The sequence below is a fragment of the Spea bombifrons genome, chromosome 2 (genome assembly GCF_027358695.1).
Source record: "Spea bombifrons isolate aSpeBom1 chromosome 2, aSpeBom1.2.pri, whole genome shotgun sequence".
Lineage (NCBI taxonomy): Eukaryota > Metazoa > Chordata > Amphibia > Anura > Pelobatidae > Spea > Spea bombifrons.
Window position 1 is genome coordinate 91,484,722 of NC_071088.1, and position 19,668 is coordinate 91,504,389.

The window sequence follows — 19,668 nt, forward strand, 5'->3', positions numbered from 1 at the left end:
TTCAGTTTCAACGTACAGTTTTAAGTCGTTTTGTGTTTGGAATGGTTATTGTACCCCACTTAGATATACACGCTCTTTCTGTTGCTGCATTTTTGTAAACAGTATATGCTTTTTTTGTACTTAGCCCCGAGAGAGTCGTAATACAATAAATTCAATGGACTTGACTACATCTAGCTTGTAGCCCAAAAATACAGAACAGTCTGAGCGACTGTTCTCAGCCAGAATGCACATAAGCTTTAAGTGACCGCATTATGCAAGCACGCCACAATATGAGCCGAGAGCGCGGCAAAACTACTTACACCTTTGCATGTATCACAAAACCTGCATCTATAAACATTAACAAGCATTTTTTTCTATTAACATATTATACATTTTTAATCTTTATTGGAACAGTGTGATTGGCGACTGACAAGGCATGTCAAGGGTGATATGTATGTGCAAGCAGGTGGTGGTGCAATTCACAGCGGCGATTGGACTTTGTGGTTTGAGCACGTTTAGTAATGTCTAATTAGTGCAGTAGTAGCAGTGTGCTTGAAATCTTATGTCATATAGCATGTGTCAACCTTTAGCAAGGTTTATTTTAGCTTGACTGCGCATGTGAAGTGTGTTTATTTGGGTTTTGTATAGCGTTTGCTTTTAGTTTAGTCAGGTACAGGGGAGGTTAAACAAAGGCTTTTAATGGCCTGCTGTTAAATTGGTCTGTTTTGTTTTGTACATCTTTGAGGCCAGGAGAGGGCTGGCACCTTCTGGCCTGTGGACACATATTTACACACACTTAATTGATCATTGCAATAAACACATATATCCACTCGCACTTACACACATACTTACACACACATTAACGTACATGTATACATACCCACACTAACATACAACCTAACGCACACTTACTCATGCTAACCCATATTCCCTCTCACACCCATGCTAACACATACACATTCATGCAAACACGCACAACCTTCTTTCTACACACACATGTGTTCACTCTAACACTTATGTACATACCCATTCACACACTCTCCTCCCCACTCTTTTACCCCCTTACTCTCTTACTTTGCCCTGAGCCTTCTTTCTAGCTGGCCCACTCACCTCCCTTTTCAATGAATTTTGGACAGCCCACCGCTGGTTGATGCTAAATAAGGTTTAATCAGATCACTGTGTTGAGCACGGTCTCTCAGCTCAGACACTGATAATCATTATAATTGTAATGACCGTAATGATGTAATTAAGATTTAAATTTAATAAACAGTTATGAGGATTGAAATCAAACATTTTGTAAATATTATTTTCAGTTTTCTATCACACCTTCATCATTTTATAATGAAAATACCAGTGGGCGCGCTTTGGTTTATGACCACTGGGGTGCAGCATAGAGCTACTGCAGCACAGTAATGGTCTAGTTTTCGCAGTAGCTCTGGGCAGTAGTGCAGGCTTCTCAATAATAAATTAAATGCTTTTGTATGTATATGAAATGCAAAAATAAATGAAAGTAAAATCAAAAGCAATGTGCTGGGTATTTAGCAGAACTGCAATGACTCTGATTACCCTTTATGTACAATATTTGTTTTTTTATCTTCAGTTGTGTGCCTTTGTTCAAGTGAACTGCTTCCAACTACACGTACTAGAACCTGTTTTAAATACATATTGAAATCAAGGGTGTATACAGAATACATTTACTCTTCGCAAAGACACAGCAGGCCCAGATCTTCTTAGGTACTTTCTCATGGTCCTGCATGACCATATGAGGTTAAAGGTTGGATATCTTACCCCAATGTTCTTGCCCTAAAGGTTGTGAAAAGAAATAAAACAAATTTTATATATATATATATATATATATATATATATATATATAAATAACAGTACTGTGCAAAAGTTTTAGGCGTGCTGTAAAGTAAGAATAGAAAAATACACAAGTTAATAGTTCCTTTTTATCATTTCATAAAATGCAAAGTGATTATTATTATTCCTTATTATTATCTTTTATTTATATAGCGCCATCAAGTTACGCAGCGCTTAATACAATACATATATTCAAGGGGTATGACAAGACGAGAATTGACAGACTAAGACAAACCGATACATCAGGTGGAGAGAGACATTAAAATGTTGTCTTTTGACTTACATGCCCTTGCTTAATCCTCACCCCTTCTTAAGTAAAACTGCCCCTGAAAACCAAATATAATTTGTGAGCTTAAACTTTACAGAACAGAAATTAGTTTAGGCCTTAGCAGGACCAGTCATTGGTGAATCCCATGAAAAAAAATATTTCTCTCCTTGAGTAAAAAGGACTGTGCTGCATACAGTAATGTAGAGGAGCAAAAACCTGGTTTTATCTCCTTTTGTTACAATAAACTTCCATAACATGCAGACCCGAAGACCATCATTGTCAGTAATGTGATGTTTTGAGTGACTTTCCATGCTCAAACACCTTTGTGGCAATTCTAATAAAGTATGTTCCTCCATTGACTTTCATAAGTCAGTGTTTAGCTAGATGATTAAGACCGAGCCATTCTATTAGTTTCCACAAGGTGTATGATAAATTCAAATTGTTTCCATAGCAGTTAGGGCTAAAATAACAGACCTAGAACACATCCAGTATTGGAAGAAAAAAAAACCAGGATAATATTTTTGAAAGCTTATTTTTAATCTGATACGTATAATAAAAAATTGTCAGTGGTAACCCAGTTCATATTTCTCCATGTTTGACAAAAGTTGCAGAACGTGTTTTCGAATGAAGGGCCAAAGTAAACTTGGACTCAACTCTAAGTAGCTTGTAGATGACACTCATTACTCCTGACGCTTCGGTTCTGCTAAACATACGAGTCCATCCACACCAAATATAACAGAATAGCAACAAATTTACAAAGTCAGCATTTTTGTAAACAAACAAGAGTTTGTAGATACATTATATATAAATACATACATATATAAGTACATTATCAGCGTTTCACATTCATTCATCTATTAGATTATATACTGAATGAATGTACTAGTTTGCCCTGTCAGCTGGTAATTATAGTGTAATCCTTCCTATCGCACTACTAAATTTCCATTAGTGCCCATACTATATTAAGTCGTAGGCTTTGAGGTTGCTATGGCAGATTTTAATTAACACCAGTGCAGTCTGTGCTCTCAATATCTCTATGGCCAGAGAGCATTACTTGATCTTTTTCAAGAGATTAATTCATTATACTTTTTTTCGGAATACGTATTAGCTAAAATAAAATTGATAAAATATATTCAATACAGTTTGGTTTTTTAGCAGCGACCACAAACATATATATATATACATTTTTTGGTGCACATTATTTGAGCTAAACGCACATATTTGCATAGGCTATACATTACATTACAGTATGTGTTGCGGTACATTTTAATAGTAAAGCTTTGCATTAATTCATTTACACGTAAACTATTTATATTTCGCCACTTGAACACCTGTATATAACTCAGGTTTCTTGGGTTTAATGATAAATAATATTGCTGAAGAAATGGAGGATAATATGAAAAGGCGCACAGGAAAAGACATGTAAACATGATTTACTTTACAAGAAGCAGTTTGAGATATGAAAAGAACAAATGCTATATGTTTACCTAGGTGGTATGATCATTTATCTGATATAACAGGGATTCAAGGGCACATTTGATACGTTAGAGGTGCACGAGGCTTTTTTAGAGTCAGTGTTATTTTATTCAAGATACAATGTAGTGGTATAGAGTTATTACTTATACTCACCTTATATTATCTGGTATGGTTCCAGAGCCAGGTTATTCTCCTTAACACAGATTCAGGTCTGGAGCATTACTCATGGTAAACCCAATGTATCTGTGCAGTTGCTGTGCGTTTCTCATGAGCTCGCTATCTTTCAGAAGCTTTCAGAAGCTTACAACTCACCGGGATCTGTGGCAGTGAGTGATCCTGATCCATTTCTCCCAGAGGAAGGACCGAATTGGTTTGAATACATCGTCATATTCCTATGTTTAAGCTTTCTGCTTTTTTAGGTTTCAATAAATGCATACGGTACATGTGCATTTAAATTGGTGTCTACCATTTGCAGCTGGTTTATGATTCAGGCAAATGCATGTAAAACGTGTTAATGCCCCAATTAACAAATTACGTGAATTAAAAATAAATATAGCCAATGACACAACTTGATTCAGTAAATGTATGTATATTTTCAAAATGTATCTGTTTATAATTTGCAAATGGGTAATAAATGTAATTTAATGCTTTCAGGTGTTACCGTTGGCTCACATAAATGGAAACCGGAAGCTCATCACATTAATAAATCCCCAAGCTGTGAATCTCAGTGAATACAAGCAGAAGCTGGCGCGGGCAATTGGGTATTATGAAAGGTGTGTTCTGCGTCCTAACTATACTGTATGTTTAAACCTCACGTTTAGACAGTTGGCATATATATATATATATATATATATATAATGCATGAAACTATTTGTTTTTTTGTAATTAAAGGGATTAATATTTCTTACATGTTTTTTAATATTTCCTATTATTATCTAGCAATTGGTCCCTGAAAAGATGTGAGCTGTTGCATTTGTATCCCTAGAAACCCTGTAGTTATATCATTATAAAACTTGGCATATTTGAAGTGAGATGAGTTGGTATAAAGGTGACAGACAAAAAGTGATTTAATAAAAGAGACTTTTATGGGGACGAAGAAAAAAAATCAATACATTTTGTAAGTAATTAAATTGTGGAGGAACACAGGTATCGCAATAAACCACTTGATGTATGTGTATTGGAAAAGTAAGCCTACTTTAAGCACACACTGATTATATGGCTACTGGATATTTTCCTACTACAAAACCAATATAGTCTGTATGATCTGACCGTGTCTTTAATCATTTTTTAAACCTATTTTTAACAGAGCTTGTGTAAAAATGAGGTCCCCTTCTTTCTGGCACCTATATGCTAAGTCAGGGCCGGCCCAAGGCAAAATGCCGCCTGGGGCGAATTTTAAAATGCCGCCCCCCCCTATCTACTACTCCCCCCCCCTATCTACTACTCCCCCCCTATCTACTACCCCCCCCCTATCTACTACTCCCCCCCCCTATCTACTACTCCCCCCCCTTGTACTTACCTTTCAGCAGTCCTGCAGCGAGTCTCCCTGTACGGTCTTGGTGCCGGCTTGTAATGCTGAGCGCCGGAAATCTTCCGGCACTCAGCATTACAAGCCGGCACCGAGACCGAACAGGGAGACTCGCCGCAGAGGAGAGAGAGAGGGACGCCGAGCGGGTACTGACCACTCGGCGCCCCTTTCTCTCTCGTTCGCTTTAAAAAAAAAAAAAAAAAAAAAAGGCTTGGGTCGGCAAAGTGCCGCCTGGAGCGGTTGCCCCACTCGGCTTCATTGTCGGGCCGGCCCTGCGCTAAGTGCACAATAAAGAGGTCCACATTTAGGTAGAGGTATAGAAGAACACAAGCTGTGTAGCTATGGAAGATTGGATTCAGTTCCAATTCTGTGATTTTATTGGATATATTTGTATGTGCTATTTTTGTTGGAGGTTATATGTATACAGTGCTGTTTTTGAATGTGTGTGGCACAAATGCTAGATCTTATCGTCCTAGAGGTTAATAATGGTGGCAGGAAAGAGAATGAATTCAATTGATGGATGTAGGCAGGTTGACAAAGAGAAATAGACAAAAAAAAGCCGCACAAGGTGAAGCAAAAAGAGGCCACGCATATAATCAGATGTACCCAGGAGAGGAGAAAATAGCTCAAGAGCTTTCAGCACGGCAAAGAAGAACAATACGATGAGGGGTAAAGTGGCTGCAGACTAGGGAGGATCAGGCTGAACAAGATGTTGATATAGCTAACCACCAGAATTACAATTATTATTACAATGCCAGTAGTACGGCAGATAGGGAAAATAACAGCAAGATATATTTATAGATAAAGGGCCCAAATCATGGAACACAATGTATGAATACTGGTGCCCTTTTGAAATCTACCACCCACGGCTAGTTTTTATTCCAAATCTGGCCCTGTTCCATTGCCGCTAACCCGGCGAGCCCTGCATAATGCACAATGTAAATTGCTAATATGACTTTGAAGCATTATACAGGATAAATCAAGCTCTTCGTGCAGGAAAAGCTCACTGGGGTTAACTCTTTGTAATGCACAGGGATGTTTATGAGTTAGAACTTCAGCTGTCCTGCAAACGATAAACCCCAACGTCGGCAACAGAATTTGAAAATAAAAATTAGATCACTTTTTGATATCAGAGTATGTAGCTAAATGCTGTTTTTTCCCCCAGGCGGTTATTTTATACACAGTCGTAGTTACTAATTGTGTCTTGATCACAAAAAAAAACACCCACCTTTTTTAATACCATTTTTAGTATCCTAATAGCCCTAGTTAGACAATAAAAAATTAATTTTAGCCAACTTTTTCAATTATGTTAACTAGTGACTTAATGTAAAAATGTATGCGTAAAGTGTCAGCAAATTGAAAGTAATCTGGGCCCTTAGAAATTATTTGGCAGTGGGCCCGGACATCCAACATATTTAGGCTTTCATGATGTCGTACTGTAGTGAATGGAAAACTTTAAGTTTGTTTTTTACATCTTTACGTTTTTACTTATCCTGCACATACACGCCAATATTTTTTTCTGTTGGGAAGTCACTGTGGCTCTCCGCTCGGAACTCTTCAGTGCATTGGCGCATTGAGGCCATGTGTACCACCTCACAGCCCCTGGAGATAGGGCAGAAAACCAGCCTGTGGGATTAAGTTCTGCATATCACAGGCCTTGAGATGACTTCTTAAGATGTTAAAAACAGCTGGTGTAGGCTATAGCAGTTAATGTGGGGCTATGAGGAGGAAACAAACGTCTTTGTCAAGAAAAGCCTTTGGGATGCCAGGATGGACAAACTGCAGTTGACGTTGCAGGTTATATCATAATGTAGGTTAGGAAACTGTCCCACTAATGAGAGCCAGTAAGTATATAGAAATCTATATTTGTTCCATGGAATCCCATTTCAGTTCCAAGTCCTTTGTTAATTCTTAATTGCTGCAATGGTGAGTCTACCACATAAAGCACAATTTATGTTGCTTGAGTTGCCAGTAAAACTGAAAAGCTGGCTCTTAAACTAAACCACTCACTTAATCTGAATTATGTGAGCATTGCTTCGTTTTAGATGGGAAAAGTCATAGAACATCAACACATCCAAAAAGGTGATTGTACAAGTGTTCAGTGACTAGTACTGTGAAAGCCTGTCTAGTTATACAGTACAAGTTAATAGTGGTTCGTAATGGAAATATTAGAAGCACAATACTTGTAGTATTCACATTTTCAGGGAAGTATTGGTACGTGTTTTCTTGGGGTTAGTCATTTAATGTTACAAGAGTTATAAGCAGTAACAGGTAATAGTTGTTGTGGTTAATGATGAACATGATGCAAATATGTGTCCCTGTCTTCTTAATACTCCATTTGTAAGGATTTATGTATTTTACTATGAAAGATTCACATTTAGTTTGCACTAGTGAACTTTCAAATGTCATAAATGAATAGCAGTAAATGTATAATAAGAAAGGTAAGTAAGTCAAGAGGAGTTATAGAGTATAGCGCTATAGAGAAAGCTACATGATGGATATGAATTAAAACCATAGCAATGATTATCAAACAGTATTTGTAACCAGCCACATTATACTCCATGCCCGCATTAAATAAAAAAAGGATCGTAGCTGGCTAAGATCTGTTTTTCATATCTGCCCAAATGAGCCACAGCCAGCATAAAAGACATGAGTTTCAATCACATTTTCCGTGAGTGTCTGAATGGTTCCAAATTCTAAAACCTTAGGGGACAAAAAATGGTAGTGATTTGTAAGAGCCCTACCACGTGCCCCTGAAATAATCACCATGCTGATGGAAGATGCCATTTTCTCATTTCTTTATGTAGAAGGCAATTTCATGCCTATGACATGAGATGTGCTTCGATGCGGTGGTGTATCGGGAATGCAAATCACTCTAGATGTCCTTTGAAGTGTATAATCTGTTTGTTTAACTCGTATTATGCTAATCAACCTAAATATATTCATTCCTTTTTTTGTGTCTTTTACAGACGTTTAAATTTAGTCATTTGGAGAGCTTTATCTCAGGAGGAAAGAGATAAGTAAGTGCTTGCATTTTTTAGTAACTTGTGTTATGATTCTAAATTCATGTACTTAATGTAAAAAAATATAAATACACACACACACACATATATATATATATATATATATATATATATATATATATATATATATATATATATATTACACATTTTTGTACATTAAGGAAGATATTAAAGCACTAAACAGTGACACCAAATCCCGTATATTGATAGGTTAAATGGACACTGATTTTATAAATCTCTGGTACCCATGTGTCTGGCTTTGTCATGTACTAATGGGAGTAAACATGGTCTGGTGCTACCATTTAACATTTGACATTGTACATGGGATTTTAATAAGGTTAATGAATAAATGTCACTTGATGTGGCTGAGTAGGCCCTTTATAATGCATAGTTTAATTGAAACTAAAGATAAAGTGAAATAATCTCCCATATAATAAAGCCATACATTATCCATGGGAGGCTCAACTTCTTGGAGTAACAGATCACTGAGGTTGACCCTTCACGATGTATAATGAAATTGATGACATGAAATGTTTCGTCTCAATTTGTTATATACTTTATAATTTAATGGATAAACTGCTATGTTTGATGAAAAGGCATCCAGACTGAAATAAGTAAAAATGAGATAAGTCGGAGAAATCTGCCATTTAAAAAAAAAAACACTTTCTGACACAATAGTGGGTATATCTTTTTTTTACAAAGAGCATTTCTGATGAAAAATTATTTTTCTACCAAATATCAGGAAAATAGAATCGAACATAGGGTGCTATCAGCTTCCTTAGAGTTTTTACATCTTTTATAACACATTGTAAAGATTTGTATTGGAAATCAATCATCTAATTCTTAAGATACACTTTAAATGGTATAATTGCAAAAAAAATAATAGTAACTAATAATAGGGAACCGTTTATTTCTGAAAATGTACATTTTTCTATTCATTTTACTTTATTGTTATTATTCATTGATTTATATAACACAATCATTTTCTGCAGCACTGTACAAGTGGTAAACTTTACTTTGTTCTGGGTATTGTTGTTTTCATTTGCTCCTTATTGTGTATGCACAATACCAAAAAAGATCAAAAACAGCATAAATAGAATTTATCTTCAAAGGTTTGAGAGCGACACTCCAATCTCATACCTGGAAAACAAAGAGGCTTTATTACAAGCCTTAGACCGGCTCGGCTGGCCCATTCCTCTTGATGATGTGATGTTACTGGAGGAAGAAATCGAAGCCGGGAAAAGATACCTCCAGCAGGCTTCGGATCTTCAGGAGGCCATCAAAAGTAAAACACCAGCGGTGAGTTTAGAGAGACAGATGACTCTAGTTGATGAGCGTTTTTTGTTAAACATGAATTCTTCAAACATGGCATTCTTCAAAATGTGGATGTATGCAGTCTAGCGTGTTTGACAATATAGAGACGTAGTGGCACTTATAATCAGTATTCACCATCATCATTCACTGGACTTTAAACTCATGTTCCAAAGTGGGAATGCCTCCCTAGTGAAATGCGCCCTTGTTGGTGGTAGTACTACTGTAATTTTGTTTGTACAGACACCTTAGATCTGCTATTTACTGATTTAGTTGCGACTTTATTGCGAATTTATTTCCATTTATGTCAGTTTAATAGGATCATGGAATGTGTTATCATAACCATGTCATCTGTCATCAGATAAAATTCTATAACCTGTTAAGAAGAATTATCAGGAACATGTTTTGGCCGATATAAAGAAGTACATATGTGTCTTGGAGACATATATCCATAACTTTTGTTCCTTAAATAATAATTCATGTAGTGATTTTTCAGAGCTAACAATCACCTACACACATGCGGAAATTACATGCAGTTGTATCACAAGTGGTTTTAATTTAATGAATGTTTATTTTTCTTTATAATCATCTTGATTTTTTGTTTTTTTACCTAATAATGTAATTATTAGTTTTGTAGTGAATACTATTCCATGACAAGAAAAAAAATGTGTCCATTAAAATACCATGAAATGGATCAGTAATATAGCCTAGACGATGTTGTAAATGACTGTTGTAGCTGGAAACGGGTGATTTTTAATGGAATATCTTCATGGGTGTATAGAGGTCTATTATCACTCCCATCACTGCTGTGTTCCAATGGCACCTTGTGATGGCTAATCCAAGTGTAAGTTTAAAGGCTAATTGATCATTAGAAAACCCTTTTCGCACCCGGATGTTGAACGGTAGTGTATAAACTTGTTTAACCCCTTAATGACAAAGCCTGTACATGTACGGGCTCAAAATCCATTGTTTTCAATGGGTTTTGGGACCGCCCATTGTCCTTAAGGGGTTAAGTAGTTGATTTCTTTCTGTAAGTTTCTACTGCCCAGGTACGGTAGGGTATCAGTATAGTGGAGGGTCAGCGACGTGTAAAAAATAGATTTGGCCTGGAAAAAAGGCCAATATGCCATCCTCCTACTGAACGGTAAATAAACCCCAGCAGATCGGCTCCCTCCCTGAGAAATGTGAGAGCAGGTGCACAATCTAGGCGCACAGCAGCACTCTACTCTGTATAATTAATTGCAAATACAGACGGTCACTGAACTCAATTAAAATTCGCTGAATATTTAGACGATGACAACATGATACAACAAGCAATGTTTCCGCTCACAATTAGCCTTTATCAAGCTTGATTTGTACCATCAATGTGTTCTTTAACTAACAAATATCGCATGACATTCAACTGATTTTGAAAACTTAGCTCGTTTGCCTAATAATTCCAATAATTTGCCATTATAAGCTATTATAATGTGTATAAGCTGTATAATGTTACGGTGTAATATTACAAATATCTACCATGTGAAAGCTTGGCTTAATTAGGACATTTATTAGTGCTAATAAAAAATATGACATAAAGCAAGAATAAAAATCAAAATATGATGAATATCAGTGATAGCAACTTACGTAAAATTTAAAATGTCATTCAAAAAAATATTTCCCAGTTCACAACTTGCTCTGTTTTACTTCAAGGGCATTGCTAAGCAGAAACTTCTTGATGATAAATGACACCTACTTAGCTTTTCTAAATAGATCTCTTTTTTTCCGAAACACCTGCAATTTTGGATTGATAAATGATGCAGTAATATACCTTGAAAGGAATTTCAGATATTATTTTGCAGATTAAATTATGATGTATAAGGTCACCTAAGACGAGGGTCTACTAAAGAAGGGAAGAAAAATATCAGTCCCATCCAAATAGGGTTGCATTGTCAGAAAATTTCTGGGACAATTTTGCAGATGGCAAGGGTCCCTTTGTACTCCTATGTCACCTAATACACTATTACAAGCTGGGGTAGATCAAGGTTTACTGCTTTTCCCTTTGACAAAAATGTGGTATTTTTTCTTTTGTTAACCACTAGACCAGCGATGGCTAACCTACTGCACACGTGTCACAACGGGCACTCCAATGCCTCTGTTGTGGCACGCGGCAAGGTTGCCGGCCGACTGGTTAATTTTAAAAAAAGGCACAAAACTGAGGGAGAGCGCCCATTGATGCAGAGCGCTGGGATATGATGTCATACCACGGTGCTCAGGACTGAAGCCGTGCGCACCGGGGTTGGGATAATAGGGAGAGATAGATAATGATAAAGAGAAGAGATAGTAAGGAAATGGAGAGAAAAAGAGAAATATATAGGGGAGAGATTAGAGGAGAGAAAGGGGAGAGATAGTGACAGAAACATGGGTTTCATCTAAGAAGCCTCCAAACACCTTGCACCCGTCCTGCTTAATCTAAATATATTTAAATACATTTAGATTAAATAGGGTGGGTGCAAGGTGTTTGGTGTAGAAGTAAAATTCCTATAGTGTACCGAACGGTGTATTTACTAAAGGTTTGCTAATTCATTGTAACAAAATGAAAAATCTAAACTCACTACATTTGAAGGGCCAACTTGGACCTTCTCATTGGAGAAACACGTGCTGCATGTACCCTTCACAATGAATAGTTCAGAAAGTTGGATGGGATTTTACACCCCACAGTAGGGGGCTACCCTAGGTTTGATGCATGTTTGTTACAACGTAAATGAAAGGGCCATCCAACCGGCACATTGAACTGCAGCCCATCATTGGGCCCAGTTTCCCAATAGACCTATTGTCTTAGTCAGCCCAGGGTTGAATACACTGCAGCATAGGTGAGGCGTATTTGCTAAAGGGGAATTGAACAGATCATTTTGATATTACTATATGTTATGAAGGGAGTCTTATGCAAGAAGACCTAAGTTGACCCTACATAATGCATAATAATTTTCTTTTAATCTGTATGTTGCGCAAATATATTTCTATAAAATATATATTAATATCTCATTTAGGCTGAACCACCTCTCACCATTGCTGGCTAGAAAACATCTATTTCCTCTATTTAAATTAAAATGCTGTGTGTGACATACTTTGTCTAATTTATAGACCGCTACAAAAGACATCAAGAATGAAAATCCGAAAATGAAGCAGAGTAAGAAAGTTTTAGACACAATGAGGAGTCAAAGGGTCATTGCAAGGTCAGAAGTTGGATTTTACTACCAAGGTAACACAGTTAATGTAAAGTGTTAAGGGGGTTTTTGTCAACCAATTAACTGCAACTACTGTGTTTGATCATACAGCAAGAAAAAGAGATGTAATACAGCTGGGTGGTGTGCAGTGATGAGATTTCTGAGAGATAGTTGGTGACATTGGTGAACAGTGAGGTGATCCCAATATAGGTGCTTGGTGACGGTCGCGCACAGTGATGTGTTCCTACTATGTAAGAGAAATGAACAGTGACAGTGGTGTGCAGTGAGATGTTCCCTCTATGTAAGAGAGATGGTTGGTTACAATGGTGTGCAGTGAGATGATTCCAATACATTATACAGATGGTTAGAGATGCTGGTAAGCAGTGACATGTTCCCACTGTATAAGGGAGATGGTTGGTTACAGTGGCGGTCAGTGATGTGCTCCCGCTCTATCAGACAGATGGTTGGTTATAGTGTCCCTCAGTGACATGTTCCCACTATATAAGTGAGATGGTTGGTTACAGTGGTATGCAGTGATGTATTCCCACTATATAAGAAGGATGGGTGGTGACAGTGATGTGTATGGCTTTGCACCAGCTATATAATGCAGCTTAGCGGTGAAAGTGGTGTGCAATGTGTTGTACTCATTAGGTAATCCTGCTTGTAGTGTGCAATGTGTTGCACTCATTAGGTAATCCTGCTTGTTTGGGGAATTGATGTGAAGTGTATATACTATACAGCTGTACATATGCGTGGTGCACAAGGCTGTGTAATCAGTGTAAGTGATGTTTATTTAGCTTGATATCAAATAGAGAATATTGAATACACACATTAAGCCAAGGCACAATAGTTTTTTGCACTGTTTAATAACTAATTTATTTGTAAAATTAACTTTTAACCCTTGAAAAAATGCACTCTTTATTACCTTGTATGTTTGTGTATCTTTACAGGTACTGTTGTAAGGAGTATCAGTTCCAAGCTTGCTCTTGTGGATTTTTGCCAAGGAGAAAATCAGATTGTTCCAATTAAATTTATAATACAGACTGGAGGAGCAGTGTCCTGTCCGCCTCTAAAGGTTACATTATTATGTTGTTATAATACGTGCAGGGCTGGTGCAAACAAACACTATCAAAAAACAAACACACCCTCTCTCCCCTTTCTCACAATTTCTCCCCTATGTCATTATCTATCCCCTTTCTCTTTACCCCATTTTATCTCTCCCCTTTCCTTTTATCTGTCTCATTTCTCTTTACCTCTCCTCTATTCTTTATTTATCTCTTTATTTTCTTACAATCTCGTCCTGTTCTTTTTTGTATCACTCTTCTTTCTCTTTATCTCTCCTTTTTTTTCTCTTTAGTTCTACTTCTCTTTTATCCCCCTTCTCATGATCTCTCCTTATCTTTCTACTTATTTCTACTTTCTCTTTCTCCCCCTTTGTTCTCTTTAGCTCTCGACCTTTTCTCTATATTTTTCCTTCTCTTTAACATTTTCCCTGTCTCTCCCCTTTTTGTTTATTCCTCCTCCTTTCTTTTTTTCTCTTTCTTTTCTCCATGTATCTCCTCTTTCTCTTTCATTTCTCTCCCTTTTCTTTGACTGCTATTTCTGTTTATCTCTCCTCTTTTTTTTTTATCTCATCTCTCCTATTTCACATTATCACTCCTTTTTTATCTTTTAACATACTGAAAACTATTAATCTGTGCAAGTTCAGACATTGAAATAAAATAATTTCATAAAAATAATTTCATTTTTTAATGAAGATTTGTGTTTTCTCAGGTTGGGGATTTTGTGTTTTCAAAAACCGGGACAGGAAGTGGTTGCTATGTGCCTGCTGTCGTCATAGCAACACCAAGGACTGAAGCAGCAGATAAACTGTACTCCGTTCTAAAATACAACAATAGAAAAGTAAGTGCAGTGACTATAGGCCTATTACTGAATTGCTTAATAACAACATGCGATACCTTCTATCCAGTTTCACATCATACAGTCTGTTCCAGTTTACTTCTTCTGCATGTGATCAGAGCAGTAGTATACATATACTTCTGACTTTGGGTCATTTTGCCCTTGTTTTTTAATTATTTTTTTAATAATTGATTAACAAAGTAAATACATTTATTTTTTATTCATTTTATTAATTCATTGATAATTTGATTAATTTGGGATAAGTGGGGGGAATTTAGTTGACTAGTACGTTACATGGAGAACTGTCAAGCTTAAGTTTAGTAAGCAGAACATTTTAGGAATTTAGTTGGGAATTTTATTCTAATTCAGATTTGAATTTGAATTCCAATTGAGAATCCTTTAGTGAATAAACACCTTGTCCATGTCTTAGACAAGTCCGCATTGGCAGAAGTTTATTTTATTTTGCTTGCTGTAAAAAGTTCAGTGGAGGGCTTTTGACATGTTTTGCTTACCATAAGATGACAGAAGTGTTGGTCTGTGTTACAAAGTAATGGAATGTGCTTGTTAAAGAATAAGAGTAAATCTTTGACTTAACTTTACCTTTTATAAAATATCATCTCAGGAGAACTTCATATATATGTAAACGTTTTGGAGTTCAGATGTGTCTGTTTTTATCCTTTTTATTTTATAGCAGAAGGAAGGAAGGTTGTTTAGTTAATTGATTAAGTGTACATTTTCTAGTCTACCCCACTGGCTGTAAACGTTAATAAGTCAATTACAGTTAAGCTATGATCTTGAATGTGACCGATATCTTTGTTCTGTGTCCCTGTGGGCTGTCTTCTATAAAACCTAGGATTTCTTGTTGCAACTAAAAGCGGAGCAGTCAAGTCTCATCAATTTTACATACCTATTTAATTGTTTATTAAGTTGTTAATGTCCCTTTACAATTACATATTAAAGAAACCATTAAAGATGTTTTATGATGATGTATACTTGTTATTAATTAGTATTTTTTTAATCACATTAACCTTGATTAATACAAATCCTCTTTTTTTGTTAATCAGGAGCACCGTTTAAGAAGCGAGCTCATCAAAATCAGCCCATCACTATTTGCTTATTCCTGTCGCTACATTAGGAAAGCACAGATGGTGGATTTTAGTATGTGAGTATGTCTGCACGACACACAATTTTATGACTTGCAATTTCTTTATTTTCCATGATTTGTAGCACATCAGAAATGATATACATATCAACTTGACATAAGTGGCCCAGCACACAGTGTTATCAGAAATTGCAAAAGAATATGTAGGGGAACGGCTAAGCTAATGCTTTTCTTTATGTACTTTATCAGTACACATACTGTGCAAGCATGTGATGTACTTAAGTTTAACCAAATAAATGCAATACTGTACGTCAAGCAGTCAATTACGTTACATGTGTGTATAGAGAGGCAGCAGATTCCAGGGTACTATTACAATAGGGGATGAGGTTGATTGCTTTACAAAACAAAAGGAAAAAAGTGTTCAAAATTGCAAAGATGTTGTTTTGTTTATATTTATTTTAAAAATGCTTGCAGCTGTTCTGGACTGGAGCCGCATCAGGGGTCATTGTTCAAGTTAGTGGCCACAGGCTGGAAATTTTGCAAGATAAATATGAAAAAAATAACTATAATAGCGTTTTCAGATCATCCAACTAATTCTATATAAGACAACGTGAGTAACGCAAAAGGCAGCTTTCAAATAATCACTTCATTGATTGACGTTAAAGAGTTAATCAAAACTACACACATGGAATGATCATTTAAAAACTGCATTTGGATATACATTTCCAAATCTTCTGGCCGATAAAGTTATTTATGTCTAAAGGCTTTGACATGGATAACTTAATCACTAGTGTTTTTTCTGTCAACATGCTTATGTGGCACATTAACGTTATATCAGTTAATACATTCAGCAACCTCAACATCATTAATGAGAATGTGTCTGCTTTCTTACCCGCCTTTATAATTATCCTTAAGACATGCTGATGTGCCAATAATTTCTATTAATGGAAAGGCAGGTGATTGTAGCTCTGGGGGGCTTATTTTATTACCTATCCCAACAAACATTTGGTTTTGCTATGTATTAAAATTAATTTTGTACTTCTTACAAATATATAACTAATATTTATGGTACAAGGGGGTATTCGAGACACTAGTGTGAATGTGAATACATAATTACCGGTATTCGCATGCTAGCAATGGCCTTGCTGTGACATTGACATACTTTCGCCATTGGTCTTGGAAGCTATTTCAAGTTAAAAAATTGTGTTTTCCGTTGGACAAGGTATATTAAACTCGGTGATATTACAGTAATAGTTACTCTAGTCATTTGGTACTGAGGGTGTTTTGTGCCCAAAACCCTGAGACTTTGGCGGCATTTTACGCTATGGTTCCTTCAGTGAGAATGTGAGGAATCCATTCATAAAGGAAGTCTCACAAGAGCATGCAAAACGTCCGGCCTAGGCAGAGTGAATGGCGGTTCCCTAGGACTGTCCCGGGTACCGGTGAGTTGAGGTGTGTACTTTCTTCATGACAGTTCATGATTTTTAATGACGGCATAAAATGTCATGAAGGTTTTAAGGGATTTAATCAGACTAATTAATTAAGTTCACACGTTTCCCCCACAGATGGTTTTGGATTAGCTGTAACAAGCTTTACACTTACAGACTCCTTTTTTTAATAGTGGTAATTGCAGACATAAATAATTGATTTTAGGGAGGGCTTACATTACATAAACCATGCATTAACTATTGGAAATGCTGTCACACTATGTGTCATATGTCAAAGGACCTATCCAATCTTTACATGGCTCTATTGCACTCCATGGAACTGAATAAATGGGATTACATTGTTTATAAACCCACTGAGACTTAATTTAAAGCCCTCGTTGGACACCATCAATGAGGCTGTGTGGTGGCAGGTGCAACTTGTATTTGTATACTTGTTAGGTGTGTGCTTTTGTGTACCGAAATAAGGCTGCACCTCTGAAGTTTGCAGTTTGATTTTGCTAAATATGTTTACTAACTGATAATCAGTTCCTGAAAGCTGCCGTTTAGGATATCAGGCCTTACATAATAGCTTAAAGGTATCAACTAAAATACTTAAAACTGTATTTTTTTTTTTTGCTGATGATGAATTTTAGACCAAATGTCCAAATTGTTAAACCTCTCATGAAGCTGTCGCCTCCTGGGGAGGAAATGTGCAAGAGATCAAAGAAAGGAAGAAGACGCAACCTATCTGAAGAGAAATCCCCTGTAGACAAACCTATTGCGTGCCTTGAAACTGATAGCAAAGAGGAAGGTAATGTACATGTTCTAATATATTTTATGGAAAATGAGGACTACATACATATACATTTTTACATACTGATACATCTGTTTGTATAATAATATATCCTAGTTAGGTTAGGGAATGAAAAAAACAGTGCCATGCATAGTGAATGGAAAAATAGAGTGCAGGAATGTACAGTGCTACATAATCAATACTAATTATATGTGAACAAGGATAATTTAGTTCCAATTAGATAGTAACCCCATCTTTTTCAGTAGATCATGAGCACTGATAAGTATCTGGGAACCTTCTCAGTAACACACTGAACAAATATATAGGCACTACTATCCTTTGTAATGTATATATAGTACAATAAAATACTAGAGTCAGAAAATTACATGTTGATTTGTATTCCCCAAAAACCATAGGTTGGGATAAACTTGGGTATCATTTTCTCTTGTCTTTTCTTTCTCCATGCAGCAGAGGAACTATAACACAAGGGAGGCTAATTTGCTTGTCTGGGTGCATTTAGTCTCAATGCTCTTGAAATGGCGAACTTCTTTTAAGTAGAATTAAGTAATACTTCTGACTGTGATATTCCCATGCTTAATAGTGGTTAGTCTCTGATCAATAACCAGCACCCAGATGTGTTTGAACCAAGCACATCAGATTGCCCACAGTACAGTGATACGAGGAGAGGCCTGACCATTGCTAGCATTAAACATATAATCTATTTAGTTTATTTACAAGCTTTGTGAACCTCTGCTTTATTTTTTATTTTCATACATTTGCATGGGAGTACTTTATTTTACTCCAGGCATGTAGTTATTATTGAGTTTAAAACGTTTATTTTCTTATTTTACACGCACTGCTTTGTCTTAACTCAAATTGACTAATTCTGGATCAGGGACTAAAAGATATGACACCACCTATACGTACAGACTGGATTCTCATCATACATTTGCCTAGGGAATAGTTGCTACATAGAAAAGAAAAAAAAAGAATAATTCTGTCCTTTACTTCTCACATATTTGGTGCATTTACTTGTAAAACTGCTCCTCTCTCAATACTTTTCCCATTTGGTGTGCAATGCAGTACTGATCAATTTGGCACCCATTTGGGCATTTATGTTTTTTCCCCTCAAAATGTTCTTCTCTCACACTCGGTGGCCAGACTCCTTCCATACTATAGTCTGTCTCTAAGCCGATGATCTTCAATCATAATCACTTAATGAAGACCCACTTTTCAATAAAGATTGTCTTATAAATAATGCAACGATAGCGAGTGGCACTGGAATAGATAATTATCCCGAAAAAGAAACAGTATTAACTCGGCAAAAACATATGTGCGACAACCACAAAGCATGCAAAGATATATATCTATATCTATATATATATATATATGTATATAGATATAGATATATATTTATTTATTTTTTCCATATGAAACTTGATTCAAAATCATGAACTCCCAAATAGCACTGCATCCTGAGCTCCCGTATGACAGTCTTTGACCTTTCATATTTAAAGGACATTTATAATTTTGGAGATATTTCCACGTGATTGATAAAAAGTTCATATGAATAGCATGAATAATATTTCATTACTACGTATGATATTGGTATTCAGCATCTCCTGTCACCTTAATACATAAGTGCCATACGTCAAGGGATCTATGTTGAACGAGAAAATATGACTTGGGCAACTCAGATACAATTTATTCCAGTCTATGCTATTGTGGGACATCACTGGATCATTTGGAGAGGTACTTAGAGAACAGGGTCAAAAGAATAGTTTCTAAATATTTCACAA

General features: G+C 36.2%; 1 protein-coding gene across 1 annotated transcript in view; it reads left to right on the plus strand.

Annotated features, from left to right (window-relative positions):
* Nucleotides 1-19,668, plus strand: part of VWA3B (von Willebrand factor A domain containing 3B) — a 53,279-nt gene that overhangs the window by 22,577 nt on the left and 11,034 nt on the right. Inside the window, exons 19-27 of the mRNA XM_053455991.1 lie at nucleotides 3,787-3,909; nucleotides 4,238-4,356; nucleotides 8,081-8,131; nucleotides 9,247-9,433; nucleotides 12,566-12,683; nucleotides 13,599-13,723; nucleotides 14,422-14,550; nucleotides 15,612-15,709; nucleotides 17,730-17,887. Of these exons, the coding sequence (XP_053311966.1) occupies nucleotides 3,787-3,909; nucleotides 4,238-4,356; nucleotides 8,081-8,131; nucleotides 9,247-9,433; nucleotides 12,566-12,683; nucleotides 13,599-13,723; nucleotides 14,422-14,550; nucleotides 15,612-15,709; nucleotides 17,730-17,887 (1,108 nt within the window). The remainder of the gene's footprint in view (nucleotides 1-3,786; nucleotides 3,910-4,237; nucleotides 4,357-8,080; nucleotides 8,132-9,246; nucleotides 9,434-12,565; nucleotides 12,684-13,598; nucleotides 13,724-14,421; nucleotides 14,551-15,611; nucleotides 15,710-17,729; nucleotides 17,888-19,668) is intronic.